The sequence below is a fragment of the Bubalus bubalis genome, chromosome 5, assembly GCF_019923935.1.
Source record: "Bubalus bubalis isolate 160015118507 breed Murrah chromosome 5, NDDB_SH_1, whole genome shotgun sequence".
Lineage (NCBI taxonomy): Eukaryota > Metazoa > Chordata > Mammalia > Artiodactyla > Bovidae > Bubalus > Bubalus bubalis.
The window spans coordinates 113,036,046-113,057,145 of record NC_059161.1 but is presented as its reverse complement, the minus strand read 5'-3'; the positions used below and the strand labels follow the sequence as shown (position 1 = coordinate 113,057,145).

At 41.5% G+C, this 21,100-nt stretch overlaps 1 protein-coding gene across 6 annotated transcripts in view; it reads left to right on the top strand.

Annotated features, from left to right (window-relative positions):
- The window catches only part of ARHGAP32 (Rho GTPase activating protein 32), a 209,800-nt gene that overhangs the window by 182,610 nt on the left and 6,090 nt on the right, over nt 1-21,100 (top strand). For all 6 annotated transcript variants that reach the window (XM_025286409.3, XM_044943564.2, XM_025286410.3 and 3 more), the window contains 10 exons: nt 2,523-2,625; nt 3,970-4,114; nt 4,576-4,658; nt 9,700-9,807; nt 10,290-10,435; nt 11,128-11,323; nt 12,527-12,672; nt 15,374-15,445; nt 17,487-18,362; nt 19,034-20,004. In XM_025286409.3, the coding sequence (XP_025142194.3) occupies nt 2,523-2,625; nt 3,970-4,114; nt 4,576-4,658; nt 9,700-9,807; nt 10,290-10,435; nt 11,128-11,323; nt 12,527-12,672; nt 15,374-15,445; nt 17,487-18,362; nt 19,034-20,004 (2,846 nt within the window). The remainder of the gene's footprint in view (nt 1-2,522; nt 2,626-3,969; nt 4,115-4,575; nt 4,659-9,699; nt 9,808-10,289; nt 10,436-11,127; nt 11,324-12,526; nt 12,673-15,373; nt 15,446-17,486; nt 18,363-19,033; nt 20,005-21,100) is intronic.

Here is a 21,100-nt window from a genome sequence, read left to right as displayed (position 1 = left end):
AACTTTTAGGGAAATTGCTGTATAAATTAAGAAGCTATTCAAACTGTAAATTTGAATACAGTATAGAATTTCAAAGGTGTTATGTTTTTCTTGCTTTATTGCTCTTTGCAGACACTGTGCTTTTCTAATGAACTGAAGGTATGTGGCCACCCTGTATTGAGCAAGTCTGTTGGTACCATTTTTCCAAGTGTTTGCTCATGTCGTGTCTCTGTGACACACGGTAATTAAACCCTCCACCAGCAAAAAGATTACAACTCATTGCAGGCTCAGATCATAGTTAGCGTTTTTTTAGCAATAAAGTATTTTTCTAATTAAATGTATGTACATTGTTTTTCAGACACAATGCTATGGCACACTTAATAGACTATACTATAGTATGAACATAATTTATATGCATTGGGAAACCAGAAATTTGAGTGACTTCCTTTATTGTGATGTTTGCTTTATTCTGGCGGTCTGAAACTGAAACTGTAGTATTTCTGAGGTCTGCCTATATATAAAGAGTAGGTATGCTTTCTTGTGGGTTGCTGTTGCTATTTAGTCACTAAGTCATGGCTGACACTTGGCAACCCCTTGGACTGTAGCCTGCCAGGCTCCTCTGTCCGTGGGATTTCCCAGGCATTGAACCCATGTCTCCTTGGGTCATGAAGATCCCCTGGAGAGGGAAATGGCAGCCCACTCCAGTATTCTTGCCTGGGAAATCCTATGGGAGAGGAGCCTGGTCGGCTACAGTCCATGGGGTCACAAAGAGTCAGAGGTGACTGAGCAGGCATGCACTCAAGAAGGAGTAATCGTGGTATAAACAAATAAATATTAATTCAAAATGACATAGTTCTGTTGGCATCTAGAACCTAGTATAGCTACCTCTGCTTAGGGGTATATTCAAAGAAAGCTTGCCTTGGAGTAAGAGTTCAGTTGGGTTTTGAACAACAACCAAGAGTTTTCTATAAGAAGATGGTAGCAGAAGGAGAATCCAGGCAGAGGAAACAGGCTCCCTTTACCTGGAAATTGATGGACTTAGAGCATGGCTGGTTTGTTTGGTAAAAGATGAGACTTAACTTGGCCTTGAGTTGTGAAATACAGAAATATGGTAATACTAAAATAGGTGCAAATGGGGAAGGACCTTAAAATCCAGGCAGTTAGAGTGTGACTCTGTGCTTGGACAGCTTGAGTTTGATCCTTATTTGTGCCATTTGTTTACTGCTTGTCCTTATGTGTAAAATTTCATCACTCTTAAGATTCAGTTTCCTCTCTGAAAAGGGAGATAATGATAGAGTTTCTCTGAAAAGTAAATAAGAGTATCTGTTGTAAAGCACTTAGTCTGGCATCTTTTGCTTGCTCAGTAATATACCTGCTTTCTAATAAAATTATTCAAAGCTAAGGAGTTTATGTTTTAAATATAAGTTACAGGATCTGACAGAATTTAAAAGACAGGATGAAGGAAGTACAACACAAGGCAGAAAAACCAAGGAAAAACGTTTTGTAATAATAAAGGAATGATACATACATTTAAGTGAAATGCAGTAGATAAAATTATCTTATTAAAGTATCTTAGTAGTTTCATTCACCACTCTTTCATCCCTAATAGAGTAGTCTTTTGCAGACCAAATAATGTTCTTTCAAGCTATTCTTCTCATGGATTGTAACCGAAAATGATGAAATGAACGTAGTTACTGAAGCCTGTGAATTCATCAGTCTGCAATGCAATATAAATGAAGTTCAGATTTCAGTTACTGTAGATTTTTGGTTAGAAGAACGTTTTCTCATAAACTTCAAACATTCTGTTCTAGACCGTAGGCCCAGAGTGGCTGGTTGGTTGTGTTAGTTGTTCAGAGAAGTAACCAGAGAGCCTTTCTTTTTCTTTTCTTCCTGCTTTTTGTTGAAGTGCGTTTCATGACCAGCTGATAATATCGAGTCAAAAGTCAGTAATTTTAATATAAAGATAGGCAGGAAATGAAGAGATTTCACTTACTTGAAATTACTTTGACCTTTGCATTATGTTGATGTTTATTGAATATAATTAGAATTAGCATAACTATGAAAAGAATAAAAGAAACTTTTAAAAGTAAAAAATTGAAGCACTTAGAGTAGGTAATTATCATTGGAATAAACATTTAAGTTTGCATATCCATTTGCTGAGTATGAAATTCAGGTGAGTAACTGTGTTTTTTTTTTTTTAATCTAGAATGATGTTAAGAACTAAACAGTTCACCTTGCTGTTGTAACCATCTAAACAAGTCTGTTGCAGAAGATCTTAGGGAAAGTATCCCAATAATTAATGAACTCTTCCACTTACCTCAGTGTAACAACATAGAGGCAGTCTTGGTTATTCAGGAACCAGTTATCTAGCTTAGAGGTGAAATTAGGTAAATATGCTGTTATCATTTTTTGTGGCAGATTAATCTCCACCCCTTACAGCTTTAATTTGCAACTTTCATTTTGCTAAAACATTCTTATTTTTTGTGACTTTGTTTCCATTGAATACTCTCAATTTAATCCATGTCTTCAAAAATTCTCTCTAGTGCCCCAGGTTCTTCAAAGCTGCACAGCGTTCATCGAGAGATATGGCATCGTGGATGGAATATATCGTCTCTCTGGCGTTGCCTCCAATATCCAGAGACTACGGTAAAACCCAACATGGCTTTTTCTTTTTTGTTCCTACTGTAATTCATTAAAATGAAACTGTTTCAGAATTAAGTCACTTATATTGATAATCTTTATTTTCTGTAAGATAGTTTAGATAAAGTAGAAAACTAGCTATATTGTTCTCTGTGTATGTTTTCAACATTTCTTCATTTGTAGTGTCAGAAAACCTTGGCCTCTAATCTTAATACTTTTATTTTCTCTGCAATATTTGAAGATTTTTAACAATTGAATTTGAACCTATGACAACTATGATAGATGAAAATTTACATTATAATAGAATTATTCTTTAATTAAAATGGACAAGAGTGGACCTGTTTATTATTATTTTTAATAAGAGTGAAGCTTTTTCTAATCTTCTTTCGCCCAAGCTCTGTAGCATGTGCTCAAGTGTGTACGTGTCACATATTCCACATCCTTCCCCATTAGACCCCCAGAGACAAAAATAGTGGTATCCTTTATACCACCAATAGAAATTTTAACTTTTTTTTAATCTCTTAGATTCCTGTCTATTCTTAACATGTTATTATCTTTTATTTTTCACTGTGGTACATGGTAATTGCCATTATTCTATAAGGATTTTAATATTCTAAATTGACCACAGAGTTGATTTCTATTTTCAGAATACATGTTTGGAAAATACTTAAATTGATTCTGGTACTGAAAACAGTACAGTCTTTGACTTCAGATGCAGCAGATCTCGTATTCAGATTAATCCTCTAGGTTGACTAGTGGCCTCTGGTCTGTAGCTTAATATTAGTCAACCTCCTGGAGAATAAGCTTAATCTGCCTTTGTGTTCTGAGCACAATTTTTATTTCACTTACTAAATGCTGCAGAATTACTTTCTGTGTTGGTGGAGAATTGTTTTATAATTGTTTCTGGCTTCCTTATCCCTCTATCATAACACATTCTTGAACTGTACTTCTTGCATCTGAGGAATTTCTGCACATAGTTTTTCATGGACCAGCTGCCATTCAACTCTAGTTTTCAGAACTGCCAAAATATTGGGCATTTAAACAGTTAGGAAGTAGAAGTCCTTTGTTTCGATCTGTGTGGTAAGAGCTGCTCTTTCACACAGGTTTCAGAGATTTCTGTCCATTTTAATATTTAAGCTATCCCCTGAATTTCTATTTAGAAAAACACTTGTCTCATAGTCAGACATTTCAATTACTGCTGAATAACTTCTGTGAAATATAGTCATTTGAAGTACATATTTGCTCACTGAGCTGGAGGTTAATACTTTGGACCTTTTCTTTCTGTTTTAAAGTCATATTTGCTTTTCTTTGAAAAAAATTAGTTTTGTTGTCTCTCTTCTATCTTTTTAGCCATGAATTTGACTCTGAACATGTTCCCGACCTGACAAAAGAACCCTACGTCCAAGACATCCATTCCGTGGGCTCCCTGTGTAAGCTGTACTTCCGAGAGCTCCCAAACCCTCTGCTCACCTACCAGCTGTATGAGAAATTTTCTGTGAGTACCAGTCACATTTAAATCAAGTTCTGTTTGCAGTTTTGCTGTGGTTTTGTTCAAAACCTGAAAAAGTTGATTTCCCCATGAAAGAAATAGTTATATGAGTAAAAGAGCTCCTTTAAAGAGAAAATATTGATAAAGAACACTTACTGCTAGTTGGTCCACAGTCTTCACTGTTTGCCCCTTTTCATGGTCTCTAACTTTGAGCCATTAGTCTTACTATAACCCTTGGTTATATGTTGGTTATCATAAAGTTTTAAAAATATTATCTTGTATTAGATTTCGGTGTCCACATAGTGTGTGAACAAAGTTTACGTCCTTGGTACTACATTGTTTTTCCTCATCGTTCAGCACCGAAGAGTAAGGTCAATGAATCTCAAAGTGAAACTGAATTGTAAGTGAAGAACTTTCATTTTTACCAACAAAGCTTACTAGTTTATTTTGCATTATGGTTGTTCCAGGATGCTGTTTCAGCAGCAACAGATGAAGAAAGGCTGATAAAAATTCATGATGTCATCCAGCAACTCCCTCCTCCACACTACAGGTAAACCACGCTCTGTAAAATGCCAGCCAAAAATGCCAGAAGTCAATTGTGTGAACATGGGCTCCTGGGGTTTCTAACTGTTTAAATTTCCTTGGAGTTCTGACTGTTTAAATTTCTGTTTTTCCATACATTTGTATTTATATTTGTCTTTGTAGTCCCAGGGTCTGGGCACAGTGCTTGGCATCCAGCAGGCACCCTGGAGCCCTCTCTTCTGTTGCTTACTTTTACAGCCCAGATTAATTTGTATGTTAGCTTGGACTCTTGGAAATAGTTCGGAGGATTTAGTTGTAACTTTCTTCTCCCCCACTAGCACACAACCACACACAGCCCCTTCTCTCATCTTCCTAGAGTGGTTGAATGAGTGCTCGGTGTTGATTTTCTACATTGCTGTATCTATGTAACTGTTATTTACAAACTACATCTAATAGTATGCATGTGTGTGTGCATGTTCAATCACGTCCAACTCTTTGGTGACCCCATTGGCTGTAGCCTGCTAGGCTCCTTTATCCTCCTCTGTGCTTGGGGTTTCCCAGGCAAGAATACTGGAGTGGGTTGTCGTTTCCTCCTCCAGAGGATCTTCCCGACCAAGGGACTGAACCCATGTCTCCTGCATTAGCATGCATATTCTTTATTGCTGTGCCACCAGGGAAGCCCAATCTAATAGTATACCAGAATTTTTTTCCCCCTTTCTGGGGTAACCGTGTTTGTTTCTTGGAGTAATGGCCTGTTTGGGGTTTGCTGAGTTTCTTTTTATCGCTAGCTTGTCTCCTGACTCTGTCACAGAATGATGGGTATTCTCTCAGTTCAGGTCAGTCGCTCAGTCGTGTCTGACTCTCACGCCAGGCCTCCCTGTCCATTACCAACTCCCAGAGTCCACCTAAACCCATGTCCATCAAGTCGGTGACACCATCCATCCATCTCATCCTCGGTCGTCCCCTTCTCCTTCTGCCCTCAATCTTTCCCAGCATCAGGGTCTTTTCAAGTGAGTCAGCTCTTCGCATCAGGTGGCCAAAGTATTGGAGTTTCAGCTTCAACATCAGTGCTTCCAATAAACTCCCAGGACTGATCTCCTTTAGGATGGACTGGTTGGATCTCCTTGCAGTCCAAGGGACTCGCAAGAGTCTTCTCCAACATGGTGAACATCTTCTCCAGATGGTGATGGCTGCAATCACCATCTGCAGTGATTTTGGAGCCCAGAAAAATAAAGTCAGCCACTGTTTCCACTGTTTCCCTGTCTATTTGCCATGAAGTGATTGGACCGGATGCCATGATCTTCGTTTTCTGAATGTTGAACTTTAAGCCAGCTTTTTCACTCTCCACTTTCAGTTTCATCAAGAGGTTCTTTAGTTCTTCTTCGCTTTCTGCCATAAGGGTCATCTGCATATCTGAGGTGATTGATATTTCTCCCGGCAATCTTGATTCCAGCTTGTGCTTCCTCCAGCCCAGCGTTTCTCATGATGTACTCTGCATATAAGTTAAATAAGCAGGATGACAATATACAGCCTTGACGCACTCCTTTTTCCTATTTGGAACCAGTCTGTTGTTCCATGTCCAGTTTTAACTGTTGCATCCTGACCTCAGTTCAGTTCAGTTCAGTCGCTCAGTCGTGTCCGACTCTTTGCAACCCCATGAACCGCAGCACGCCAGGCCTCCCTGTCCATCACCAACTCCTGGAGTTCACCCAGACCCACCACGTCCATTGAGTCAGTGATGCCATCCAGCCATCTCATCCTCTGTTGTCCCCTTCTCCTCCTGCCCCCAATACCTCCCAGCACCAGAGTCTTTTCCAATGAGTCAACTCTTCGCATGAGGTGGCCAAAGTACTGGAGTTTCAGCTTTAGCATCATTCCTTCCAAAGAAATCCCAGGGTTGATCTCCTTCAGAATGGACTGGTTGGATCTCCTTGCAGTCCAAGGGACTCTCAAGAGTCTTCTCCAACACCACAGTTCAAAAGCATCAGTTCTTCACGCTCAGCCTTCTTCACAGTCCAACTTTCACATCCATACATGACCACAGGAAAAACCATAGCCTTGACTAGACAGACCTTTGTTGGCAAAGTAATGTCTCTGCTTTTGAATATGCTATCTAGGTTGGACATAACTTTCCTTCCAAGGAGTAAGCGTCTTTTAATTTCATGGCTGCAGTCACCATCTGCAGTGATTTTGGAGCCCCGAAAAATAGTCAGCCACTGTTTCCACTGTTTCCCCATCTATTTCCCATGAAGTGATGGGACCAGATGCCATGATCTTCGTTTTCTGAATGTTGAGCTTTAAGCCAACTTTTTCACTCTCCTCTTTCACTTTCATCAAGAGGCTTTTTAGTTCTTCACTTTCTGCCATAAGGGTGGTGTCATCTGCATATCTGAGGTGACTGATATTTCTCCCGGCAATCTTGATTCCAGCTTGTGCTTTCTCCAGCCCAGCATGTCTCATGATCTACTCTGCATATAAGTTAAATAAGCAGGGTGACAATATACAGCCTTGACGTACTCTGTTTCCTGTTTGGAACCAGTCTGTTGTTCCATGTCCAGTTCTAACTGTTGCTTCCTGACCTGCATACAAATTTCTCAAGAGGCAGATCAGGTGGTATTCCCATCTCTTTCAGAATTTCCCACAGTTTATTGTGATCCACACAGTCAAAGGCTTTGGCATAGTCAATAAAGCAGAAATAGATGTTTTTCTGGAACTCTCTTGCTTTTTCCATGATCCAGCGGATGTTGGCAATTTGATCTCTGGTTCCTCTGCCGTTTCTAAATCCAGCTTGAACATCTCCAAGTTCTCAGTTCACATACTGCTGAAGCCTGGCTTGGAGAATTTTGAGCACTGCTTTTCTAGCATGTGAGATGAGTGCAATCGTGCAATAGTTTGAGCATTCTTTGGCATTGCCTTTCTTTGGGATTGGAATGAAAACTGACCTTTTCCAGTCCTGTGGCCACTGCTGAGTTTTCCAAATTTGCTGGCATATTGAGTGCAGCACTTTCACAGCATCATCTTTCAGGATTTGAAATAGCTCAACTGGAATTCCATCACCTCCACTAGCTTTGTTCGTAGTGATGCTTTCTAAGGCCCACTTAACTTCACCTTCCAGGATGTGTGGCTCTAGGTCAGTGATCACACCATCGTGATTATCTTGGTCATGAAGATCTCAGTTGTGTTTAAACATATCAAGGTACCGTTTAAAAGAAACATTTCCCCATGAAAACACCCCTTGTGGTGCCTAAAATCACGCTGTCTGTCCAGCTCTCCTCCATCAGCACCAGCTCTTACCCTCCTGGAACCTCCCTTCATCACTTTCTTCCTGACTTAGACCCCTTCTCCTCTGGACCTCTGCCTGTCACCTTCCCTGTGTCCACTCCCTGCTTTCCTAGTGTCCGTCTTTGGTAACTTCCTGAGACAAGTTGTGTGGGAGGTGAATGTTTGGAGACTTTGATATGAAAATGCTCTTATTCTCCTCATACTTTTGACTGACAGTTGGCTATAGAATTTTCATCTGTAAATAGTATTTTCCCATTATTCTGATGGTATTACACCGCTGGCATCTAAGCAAAAATGCTGCCGCAAAGTCTGATACCAGTTAGAGTGCCCCTTTTTTAGTATGACCTATTTTGTGTTGTTTAAATCCTTTTGGATGTTTTTAAATTTAGAACCTACCTAGTGGTTCGTCTCCATGGTGACTCATCTTGGAGCAGGCTCTTTTTCATTCTTTGCTCTGGGCACTCATTGGGCTTTCTCCCTCTGGAAACGTCTGAGAAATTTTCTTATGTTATTTCCTTGATGGTTCTCAGAGCAGCTTACACCTCATCCCTTTTCTTTATTCTCTTTCTAGAATTGTTTTTATCTATTGAACTAAACTCTTTTGAGTTTCTTGCCTTTTCTTTGTCAGTTTCCACATATGGATTTTCTCCAAACCATCTCATGATTAAGAACACTTAATTCTAAGAACTAACTGCCTTCCCTCCCTCTCTTTCTCATTTCTCTGAATGTTTCTACTTTATAGCATGCTTTTCTATTTTTGTTTCATGTGTATAATCTCTTCTCTCTGTGAAAATATTACCAGTAATCATAGATTTGGGTTTGTTTTAAATTGTTCTCTCCTTACCACAGTATTTGTTTCTTCCTCATGTGGCGGCTTATCTTCCTTTTCTTCTCGAGTCGCTGTCAGGCTCACCTGAATCCTGAAGACTCATATATTGACCACATTTTAACTTTCATTGCTGTTCAAATAATACTCTTAAACTTCTATCTTCCATTTATTGTCTTTAATAGTTTTAATCCCTATAAGGTAAGGACACTTTGAGAGATGTATAGGTAGTATCTTGTGTTTATCTAACTTAACTTACATTTAAGCTCATCATTCTTTATTTTCCAAGATACTCTGCCCTATTGTTAAATCTATATATAAAAAATTGTTTACATGAATCACACTTGAGCATATATAAGATAAACCAGGAATTAGGATTTAGAGTAAGCTTTCTGTTCCAAGAGCATGTTATTTGCTCAAATAGTCTGCCCATTGGTGCCCGCTGGAATTTTTCTTTTAACTCTTTTTAGGCTTGTGAAATATTGTCATTTTCTTTTATAAAAGAAAAATCTAAATTCTCTCATGTTAGCATATCTGCTGCAAATAGAATACCATGACTTCATGATAGCGTTTGTCTGGAAACTGACTTTTAGAGGATTTACTTCACTGATGTTTCTGTAACTAGATGTATAACAGGCAAATATTACTAAAGATTTCTTTAAGACTAAGCTGTTTCATTTTCTGAACCAATCCTATCAAAAACTTTCATTTCTTACTGCCTTAGACAATTTTTTCTCAATATTCTATGGATGTAATTACTATATATAAAATCCACACTACTCTGACAGTTCTATAGAAATAATATTTAAATCTTATAGGCAACAGAAAACCTCAATGGGATCTATAGGGTTTCTTTTTCCATTTTTCCATTGAAAACTTAGAGATTAATTAGTGGAGCTTTTCTGCTCTATATTACTCCCTGATGTTTCTTTGTGTTAATATGTTGCATTTCATTTTCCAGAACACTGGAGTTCCTAATGAGACACTTGTCTCTTTTAGCTGACTATTGCTCCATCACAAATATGCATGCAAAAAACCTAGCCATCGTTTGGGCTCCAAACCTGCTAAGGTAAGTTGCATTTGACTCATGACCTAGAGTAGAAACAATCAACCAACAGTCTAATTCTTCAGTGTTCTCTTAAGGAGAATTTTAATTTATTTATTTACTTTAAAAATGTTTATTTATTTGACTGTGCTGGGTCTTACCTACAGCCTGCGGGATCTTTAGTTGTGGCGTGCAGAGTCTTAGTAGCAGCATGTGGGACCTAGTTTCCTGACCAGGGACTGAACCCAGGCCCTCTGCCTTGGAAGTGCAGAGTCTCAGCCACTGGACCACCAGGGAAGTCCCAAGGATAATTTTTAAAAGTAAAGCTGATCTATTGTTTTTATGAGCGTCTTCCTTAAAACAGGCAGTCGAGGTTTAGCCAACGCACTGTCAAAGTGTGCTTTCTTCCTCTGGTTCACTTGTGATCTACACACAAACCGAAAGATAATGCTCTTCAAGACTGCTGTTCTGGGGACCCTCTGATGGTAGTGTCGTTTACCCCGCAGATCAAAGCAGATAGAATCTGCCTGCTTCAGCGGGACAGCAGCTTTCATGGAAGTGAGGATTCAGTCCGTGGTCGTGGAGTTCATCCTCAACCACGTCGACGTGCTCTTCAGTGGGAAGATCAACGCAGTCATTCAGGAAGGGGCAGGTAGGCCCACGTGGACGCTCTTCCCCACTGGGAACGTGTCTTTAAACCCCCACCACTTCAGTGAACAGCATCTCTTATCTCAGTTTAATAAATCTGTCTCCAGAGAAAGCAGCTAATTTATATCTGCTTCCCAAAACTCACAATTTAACAGTTCTGTTATGTGTTTTTAGTGAATACCAAATATTAGACCTATCATGATCTAAGTTCAGGGAACATAAAAGTGTATCGTGTCGCCTATTACTGATGTGTGTGAAAGTGTAATATAGAGCAGCAGAAGAAAAACTCCTCCCAAAACTAAAAATGCATGACTGATTCTAGGCCTTGTCTGCAATCCTTTAAGAAAGGAAAACAGTTAAATTATTAGTTAAATTAAATTAGATAAAGTATTAGTTAAATTAATTATTAAACTATTTAGTAATAGTTAAATTATTAGTTAAATGCTTAAGGAATTTTATACTTGTATCTATTACTGTTAATAACCTAGTATGTCATTTTCTATTCCTCAGTATAAGGCTCTGTTGCTTTTGTCATTTAAAAAATTTAATAAAGAAAATTTAAAACAACACAGAATGATAGATAGATGGATAGACAGGTAATCAGATGGTTATACACACACAGTCACAGATATTTATAGTTTTCCCCCAAGTCATAAAGTTTGAGTCTCATCATTGCTTTTTTTTTTCTTTTCAAAGCTTCTCTATCAAGACCCAAGTCCCTGCTGGTCTCGTCTCCATCTACCAAGCTGCTGACACTGGAGGAAGCCCAGGCACGAACACAGGCTCAGGTCAATTCTCCAATTGTGACCGAAAATAAATACATTGAAGTAGGAGAAGGACCTGCTGCACTCCAGGGGAAATTTCATACCATAATCGAGTTCCCACTCGAAAGGTAAAATTCATTAAGTCCTCCTTAAAAATGTGCATTTCATGACTATTTGTTATTTACTTTTCTTTTACTCTGGTATTTTAGTATTATTATATTGATTCTGTCAGTCCCAGAAAAACCTGTGGATGTTACTTCATGGGAACTGAAGCAAATGGTTATCGAAAAGCATTGCATTATATCTTAGGAGAAACAGAGAAGCAGAGCTGGGAGGACACTGACAAAGTCTGAGAACCACTGCTGTTCACGTTCTCAGTGTCCTCTCCAGCTCTGATTCTGATTTTCTCTAAAGAAATGATAATAACATGGTTTCCGTAACTTCTTTACTAACTGATTGTGAGAAGACTAATATCTATAAGTTAATTTTGATCTCAGGTCACTCCTCTGGCTGCTCCATAAGAATGTCAGGATTTCAACTCCCTGCATTGGATAGTACTAATAGAAGTTCATTTCCATATGTTAGTATACCTTTCTAAATTATTTTCATTTCCGTCGACTGAAATACTCTTTTACTTTGTCATTCCGAGTTTGTCTTCAGCTTCTTGACTTTTTTACTCTATAATTTCCTCAAAAACCTCTTTATAGAATAGTAATCAAGAGTGTCGACGCTGGGTGGACCTGGGTTCCAACCTTGACTCCATCATTTACTAGTTTTACAACATTAAACTTCTTCTTACTTCCTCAGCTGTACACTGAGAATAGTACTTAAAATGACAATAATAGTACCTACCTCAAATGGTTTTATGTAACGTAAATGAGATACCGTGTATACCAGTTAGCAGAGTGCCTGGCATTCAGTATATATTAGTTACTTTTCTTAGTGCTTTGCTTATTTTGGGGCTTAATTCTCTTTACACACACCTAGAATCATTTTCTTCAACTCTATTTTATTTTTGGAGATTTAGTATTTTCTCTTCCTAAATATGTCTTATTCTCACTTTTTTCACAGATTGTGAGATTAGCTCTCAATATGAAAAGCTGGTTAAGTTATCTTTCTGAGACTAATTACAGCTATTAACATCCGTGCATTTAATCTCCATTTCCTGCTGCAGCGGCCGTACTGTGTGGCGCGTGCTCTGTGGAAGGCGGGTGTTGCCTGTGTCCGCCGCGCCTCTGCAGGCTGCTTGCCTCTTTCCATCATTTGTTCATCTTCAGTGAGTAAAGGTAGCCTCTTGGATGCCTTAATGCAGACTGTTTTCTCTCTCCTAGGAGGAGGCCTCAAAATAAAATGAAAAAATCTCCTGTGGGGAGCTGGCGTTCCTTTTTCAACTTGGGAAAATCGTCGTCTGTTTCTAAACGGAAGTTGCAGCGTAATGAGAGTGAGCCCTCCGAGATGAAAGCCATGGCTCTGAAAGGTGAGTGTTCATGCCTTCCCTTCCCTTCCCTCTGCGCCCAGGAGCGGCCTGCATGGGGGCTGCACCTCCCGTCCTGTCACACGGCTCTTCTCTTACCAGGACACACACTCCGCACGTTGTTGTCACAGGCGCCAACAGGGTGTGTCCTCCTTGTGCTGTTTCGTGCGAACTGTCTTCTACCAATGCTTTATCTCCAGATACATAGTATATATAAGTGCATAGAAGTTCCCAGTTTCTTTGAACTATACAGATTATATATAGGGTCAGTGTGTTTAAAAATTCATAACATGCTTGTAATATAGTTTGTATATGGTTGGTAATAAAAAGTAACTGCTGTGGTATTTAAACTTATTAATCATATATTTATAGATTTTTTACAAAATGACAAAATCAGGTTTTGACATGTCTGTCAGAGTTTTAAATCTTATAACCAAAGAAAGGTGTCTTTTTCCTAGATGATACATTGAAGTCAGAGTATCTTATTGGATAGATAAATCTATTTCTGTGTTGTTGAAAGTACTGCTCTTTTAAAAATCATTTAGATCTACTGCTATTAACAGGTTCTGAATATGTTAGTGCTTACTTCTCAGGCAATGCTAGAAATACAGTTTCGATTCATTTAATTCATCATTCTTTCAGTTTGCAATCATGTACTAAGTATGGGCTAGCTATTTTGATAGCAGCCTCTGCAAAAAGAAAAAAAATTAAGACACTGCTCCCAACCTTCATGTCTTTTGGGACATACGCGTGTAAGAAAATAAATTTCATGCAGAATCATAGCTATTGATATTGAGGCTTATGTGAGGCATTTATGGCAGGAGTGGTCAATTCCTATGGGGAGAGAGGTGGGTGGTCCGGAAATAGAACCTGTGACTTGGGTTTTGAAGGATAAGTAGGGATTCACCTGACCAACAAGGGACTGAAAAAGGTGTTTCGGGACTTGGTAGCAGAGTATGTGTTGGCGTGTGGAGCAGGAAGCATGAAGAATGTTCGGGTGGGATGGTACACATAGGGCTTCAGTTCTCAGGGGCCCAGGGTGCTTGCCGGGGGTGTGGCTTTGTCCTGAATTCCTTGGGTGTCACTGAATAGGTGCAGTATGTAACATGATCGGGTTTGGGTTTAAGAAGAATGACTTTGGCAGCAATGTGGGGAATGTCCAGGAAGAGGGTAAGCCTGGAGTCTGGACAGTAAGTCAGGAGACAGTTATAGCTGTGCAGGCAGGAAACGAAGAGCATCTGCAATAAGCAGTGCCTGTGGGAGTGGGAAATAGATTTGAGAGGTATTTATGAGGCAGAATCGACAGGGTGGGCAGAAAAGTGGTTGAGAAAGATGCGAAAGGCAATTGTCAGGTTTGATTAAATGGTCAGGGAGTTGCTGTTATCACTGAAGGGAGTAGTGAGTTTGGGAAGAAAAATGACGTGTTAATTTTGGACGTAGTGAGTTGGACCTGCCCAAAAGGTGATGAGTACTAGGGACCTGGAATTCAATAAAGGACTTTTATCTGACTAGAAATACAAATTTGAAACTCGTCAGCAAACCAAGGGTGAGAACCCTAGGGATATTTTTTTATGCCCAAGGGAGAGCCTGCTGAGTGAGAGAAGCAGGTTGGAGGCTGAATCCTGGAGAAGAGCAGTGTCTAGAGGGTGGAGGAAGCAGAGCTCTCACGAAGGAGAGTGAGAGGAAGTGGTCCCTCAGCAGGGACAGGAGCCACGGTGGTGGTTGTGCAGTCACTAAGTCATATTCGACTCTTTGCGACCCCATGGACTGCCTGTTGGCGTGGACTGCAGCAAGCCAGGCTTCCCTGTCCTTCACCATCTCCCAGAGTTTGCTCAAACTCATGTGCATTGAGCTGGTGATACCATCCGACCATTTCATCCTCTGTGATCCCCTTTTCCTCATGCCCTCAGTCTTTCCCAGCATCAGGGTCTTTTCCAGTGAGTCGGCTCTTCACGTCAGGTGGCCAGAGTACTGGAGCTTCAGCTTTAGCATCAGTCCTTCCAATGAGTATTCACGAAGGAAGGGCTTTATAGGGAAATGTCAGCAGCATTGAGCTCTGCTAAGAGATTGAAAGAGGATGAGGATATTTCACAAATAAATTCAATACGTGTAATTAATTAAATGACCTCTGTTAGTTTCCTAGGGCTACCATAGCAAATTGTCACCAACTGAGACAGATTGGCTGAAAACAACAGGAATTTATTTCCTCACAGTTCTGGAGGCTAAAAACTGAAATCCAGGTGTCAGAGGGCCATGTTCCCTCTGAAGGATCCAGAGAATCCTTCCTGGCCTCTCCCAGCTTTGGGGACACCTGTGTTCCTGGCTGGTGGTGGTACCGCTCCAGCCTCTGCCTCTGTCTCTCTGCAGCTTCTCTTATTAAAAGGATACCAGTCATTGGATTTAGGGCTCACTCTAAATTCAGTACGAGATCATCTCAAGATATACCAGTCTTTAGGAAATATAAAAGCAAGTTTTAAAATTCATCTCTATTCTGAAGTTTATTATTTTTTTAGAAAAGAGATTTTTCACATAGGAAACCACTTGAGAAGAGTACAACACATTATATAAAATGCAAAATTGAATACAGTTGTAAAAATCTAATCATTCTTGAAAGTTTAAATACACGTACAGAAAAACGCTGTCCCGTTTCACTGCATATGTAAGAGTGAATAAAACACCACACTGTTCGGTTTTGATTCTGCAGGTGGCAGGGCAGAAGGCACCCTCCGCTCAGCTAAAAGTGAAGAGTCTCTTACTTCTCTCCATGCAGTCGATGGTAAGACTAACGCATCAGTTGTTTTATTCTAGAATATATTTCATAAGAAGATATACTGCTTAATAAATAGGCTGTAGATTATAATTTCCTAAAAATACTAGTTGTTGTTGTTCACTCACTAAGTCATGTCCAGCTCTTTGCAACCCCATGGACTGTAGTCCATCAGGCTCCTCTGTCCATGGGCTTTCCCAGGCAAGAATACTGGAGTGGGTTTTCATTTCCTCCTCCAAGGGATCTTCCTGACCCAAGGATCGAACTCTTGTGTCCTGTATTAGCAGACAGGTTCTTAACCACTGAGCACCAGGGAAGCCTCAAAATACTAGTATCTACTTAGTGTTGTCCATTGATGCTTTAATATGGTACTAGTCTTTAATTTCTTCACTTTTGACATGATTGTGATTCAATTTACGTAAAAGTAGGTGAAGTGTTTTAAGTTAACCATTCATATTTATTAATGCCCAAAAAAGATGGTTTTAATAGTATTTCTTTAAATTTCAAAATGAGAGCACAGTGCTTGTCACAGAGTATAAAACTAAGTAGTATTGATGTTCAGATCAGTGACCTTTTGTCTTGCAAATTTAACGTAACCTTAAATCTCATATATCACTGGTTAGAGATAGCCCTCATTATCTGAGGATGATTTTCTACCAGGAGAATGTGACTGAAAGTGAATCTGCTTAAAATGGGGACCAACATGTTATGGTTAATAGTACAAAAAGATTTGATTGCAACTTGGACAAAACTAAAAGTGTTGAAAATAACTTTTTAAGCTTCCCTTTAGTGTAAGTCGGGTTACAGTTGCAGCTCTGTACTAACTTCCAGAATGAACAAAGGTTACATCAGTGCTGACCTGGAAGGAGGCAGAACTTCTTTGACAAAAACAGCAGCAGATAGGACTTCCCCCACATCAAGACTGGATTGTGGGGGAGGATAGGGAAGAAGGCTTTGTTGCAGAAATGACCGAGAGCTGCATTGATTTCCTGCAGACTTTTCTTAATCCGTTGGTTTTCAAATTGTGTTCTTCTGAAGTTTCCTGGAGGTGTCCTCCTCCTGGTCAACTTTCTCATCCTCATTTATAACTTCTAACTGCCAGGTCCTCATTGACCCATGGCTCTACTTGGGATTCAACAAATCCCTGCCTTTCATGTCAGTGGGGTGTCTGCCATCTTCCTGATTTTCCGGGATTTTCCATTTCACTGCAGTTGAGAGTGGTTCTCAAAAATAGTGCGGTGGACTGGCTAAGTGCTTATAGTAAGGTGAAAATAAAATTTGAGTAGGGATTAATTTTATAAGTGGTCAACACATTAGTGGATGTATTTGTGTCAAGACAATGTCTCTTTATGGTACTTCGTCACTATGGCTCATCACTGTAACAGAATAATGAGAATGAGATAGAGGACTTCTCTTACCAGTTGGATGTTTAGCAATATCATAAAATAAGGTAATACTGTCACCACTCTTAAGGCTTCTGCCTGACAAGCTTAAAGCCTGTTCTTGTTGAAGAAAAAAATAAAATTATTTTTAAATATCTGAAAGGGATACATTACTAAATATAAAATTATACTTTACTAAATATAAATACTTTTTTTGAGAAGTTCAGTTTTGGGTATGAGGATATTTCCCCACAAAAACAAAAGAATAAAGCAAAAAAAAAAAAAAAAGCCCTCTTTCTATTGCCTGAAGTACCATTTAAAGTGAGTAGTTGTACCTCACAAGTCATGTGTGCAGTCAGTGATAAAACAAGACAAAAAGAAGTGAAAAACTTGCCCAAAGTCGCAAGAGTCCATGTTGCAATAGTAATAGAATCTAAGAGTTCTGAGTCCTCTTTCCTATGGAAACCATCCAGTGCATCCTGCCTCCAATGGTACCAAGTGAATCTGTTATTGAGCGTTTGCTTTGGGGGTTCCATCTGTGCTCCCCAAGAGACGGTTGCGTTTCCTTCTTGTATGTAGCGCATCTCTGCTGTACTAAGTCGCTGACTCATAGGGCACTGTGTGTCCTGGGACATTCATATTCTGACGCTGCTACCCATTTTTGCCAGGTGACTCCAAGCTGTTCCGACCCAGAAGACCCAGATCTAGCAGTGATGCCCTGAGCGCCTCTTTTAACGGCGAGATGCTGGGGAACCGCTGCAACTCCTATGACAACCTGCCCCACGACAACGGAAGCGAGGAGGAAGTCGGGCTGTTGCACATTCCGGCTCTCGTGTCTCCACACTCGGCTGAAGACGTTGACTTGAGCCCACCAGACATCGGAGTAGCCAGCCTGGATTTTGATCCAATGTCATTTCAGTGCAGTCCTCCTAAGGCTGAATCAGAATGTCTGGAGAGTGAGGCTTCCTTCTTAGACTCCTTGGGCTACTCCAAGGATAAACAGAGTACCGATAAGAAGGATACGGAAACAGGCGGTAGCCAGTCACAGACTCCAGGAAGCACTGCAAGTTCTGAACCTGTGTCTCCTCTTCAGGAGAAGCTGAGTCCATTCTTCACCCTGGACTTGAGCCCCACTGAAGAGAAAGCATCAAAGCCATCCTCGTTCACCGAAAAGGTTGTCTATGCTTTCTCTCCAAAGATCGGACGGAAGATAAGCAAATCACCCTCTCTGAACATATCCGAGCCCATTTCAGTGACCCTTCCGGCCCGGGTGTCAGAAGTCATCGGCCCCGTCGCAAACACGGCAGCTCAGAACGCACCTTCTGCAGCCTGGAACAAAAGTAGCGAAGAAAGTGATGTCATAAATAGATCCCCCACCCAGGTAGTAAAGAGAAAAGCAAACGAGAGAGAGGCCCAGGAAGGGTGTGAGTGTGAAGCCCAGCCCCCGGACCAGGGGGCTGCCGCAGACGTAGACTCACCAGGGAAGGAGGAGCCTGCCTCAAGCAGTCAGAGTAAGGCTGTACCTTCTGGACAGACTCAGACAGGTACCATTTGTTTTCCTCCATTCTTGCTTTAAGCTAAGAGGGATCTTCCACCAACTGTGCCTTTTAGGAGAGAAGTTTACTCCACAGCTAGCCTTTTATCAAAGAGAATGTTTTTTCTAGGTGGTGCTGATGGCTCAAAGCCCTAAATTAAAGTCAACCAAAACATCCCCCAAAGGGCCAGCGGTCCTACTTCAGATCTTGATAAAGTGCCCTTGTCCAATCAGAATTCCTAGATAATTTTTACACAGCTTCATAGCTCTTGATTCTGTTTTCTCTTCTGATAAAATTATCTATATTATAGCCTTACACATTAACTAGCCAGCCTACACCATCAAATGTAAAAAGTATTCTTAATAACATTCTGCAAGCACTTGAAGCTTGTTTTCTAAGCAATCTTTCCTGAGCCAGATGAGGGACTGGCTCCCTGCCTCGCCCATCTCTGTAGCAACCCAGGAGGAGATTGCAGTCTTAAACACTCTCTGGTTTAGTTTTCCTTCTGAACCAGATGTGTTTTCTGCAGTGTTTGCATGTGGGATAGAAGATTGCAGATGGCCATTTTGAAATACGGAAGGCACTTTTTTTTTTAGTGATCAAATGGGGGAATGTTTGGCTTTCCATGTAGGATAACACAAGCTATCTTTTCACTTTCTTTTTTCCTAATTTCCCCCCAGGAGCAGACACACATGACCCCCCTCAGGATTCCGTTCCTGTAAGCTCAGTCTCTCTTATCCCACCGCCACCGCCTCCGAAAAACGTGGCACGCCTGCTGGCGCTGGCGTTAGCAGAATCTGCACAGCAGGCCTCCACCCAGTCACTGAAGAGACCAGGCATGTCCCCGGCTGCCTGTGCACACTGTGGGGACGTAGCGGTGGCTGCAGCCGAGGACAGACCGCCTGCTCCCTACTCTAGCGTTACTCTCGAGAAAGCCTGTTTCCAAACCGACAGGCCAGCAGAGCAGCCCCACCTCCAGAACAAGGGCCCTGGGCATGGTGACCAGCCAGTGCCAGACACAGCAGCTGCCGGGGACTATACCCATTCCAGCACCACTGACTCCACGGGGCAGTCCCCGGCAGACGTACCAGGCGATCAGCCACATCGAATCTATTTATCTGGGGACCCAGAGAAGGCCAGAGTCACTTCCGTTCCCTTGACAGACTCAAAGTCTGATGATCTCATCACTTTCCCTGAAGACCAGTCTGTGAAGACCAGTGTGCCGACCGTCTCCTTTGTGGACCACGATCAGCTCCATTTCTACAGTGGAGATGAGCCTCCTTCTTACCTTGGTGCAAGCGTGGATAAGCCCCATCACCCTTCAGAACTTGCAGACAGAAGTCCTGCCCCTTCTCATTTGCCTAGGGACAAAATCTGCCCTCCTTCCGGGTCCCCTGAAGAGAACACCAGCACAGCCCCCCTGGCGTACATGACGCATGCTCCATCAGCGGCCATAGCAAGTGCCAGCGAAGCCAGCTGGGACGTGGCAGAACAGCCCAGCGCAGTGGAGTATGTAACCGCCACCCTTCAGCGTGCTCAACGAGCCAGCCGTCCCCTACCCCTACCTCCTTCCCAGAGACCTGCAGAGCAGCCCCCAGTCCTGGGGCAGGTACAGACCACAGCCAGTATAGGACTAACCAATCCCCATAAGGTAAGAAGTGGGGCGGGTCATTGGCATGCAGTGTTTTTCCAAAGGTGTGCCACTCTCCATCAGTGTGTGCCATTACTGCCAGTGAGATCTGACATCTCTTTTTAAGTCCTATGGCCTATTTCCATGAAACACTTCCTGGTTGAGATTGGGATCTGCCTTTATCTTGATGCTGGCTTTTCTCTGAAAAAGGAGCAGCTTCTCCATGGCTGTGGTTTAACTATACCCTCTCCCTTTACAAAGAGATTATAAGCTCAGGAGTCCACCTGGCCATTGGCTGTCAGAGTTGTGGGGTTTTCCCAGCTCCCTCACTGACTCAGTGTGACTCTGGGCAAGTTGTCCAACCATCTCTGCCAGTTTTTCACATGTGCATGACCAAAGTGCTCAGGACATTTGGAAGACTTTATGTCTTACCAACTTTCTAGAAATATCAGAGATGACAGTGTCTTAGGACTTTTTGTTTTTTCAGCATTAGCCATCAGATTGTTGAATAGTCAAGCACCTATTTTGATGAGAGAATGTTATATGCAGACTGTGAAGTTTTTTTGTCGTCGCCTTGGACTAAAAGGACTTCACTGTCTAGTCCTCTATGGAAGATGCTATTTCCAGCCACTTGTTTCTCAAGGGCAGCATGCGTGCAGCCTTGCAGTGAGAACCATGTTTGTCCTCTGCTGCCACAGACACACTGGAGCGGGAGGGAGAGGCGGAGGCTGTGTTGAATGCCACCTGGACATGTCCCTTCCTGTCCCTCCCTGGCCTGGGGGCTGAAAACTGCCCACTGGGTAGTGGGTGTCACTTCAAAACACTCTTCAGGTAGAATCAGCACTGCTTGTTTAACAGAATGTTCTTGGTGTTGAGACTGAGCTGCACAGATAGACCGGGCATGTGGTTTCAAGCCTAGTGGTCTTTTAAGCAAATCAGATCTGTCATGGTCCACTCCATCTCTTGAAAACCCATCCTAAATGAGAACAGCTCTCCAAAGATGGGCTGGCTGCCACACCAGGTGGCCAAACAGGCCTGCCTTCTTTTCCTGACTATAGGGACAGGTAGGCCTCTGCCCTGTCCAGCACCTCTGCACAGCTTGGGAAATTTCCAGCTG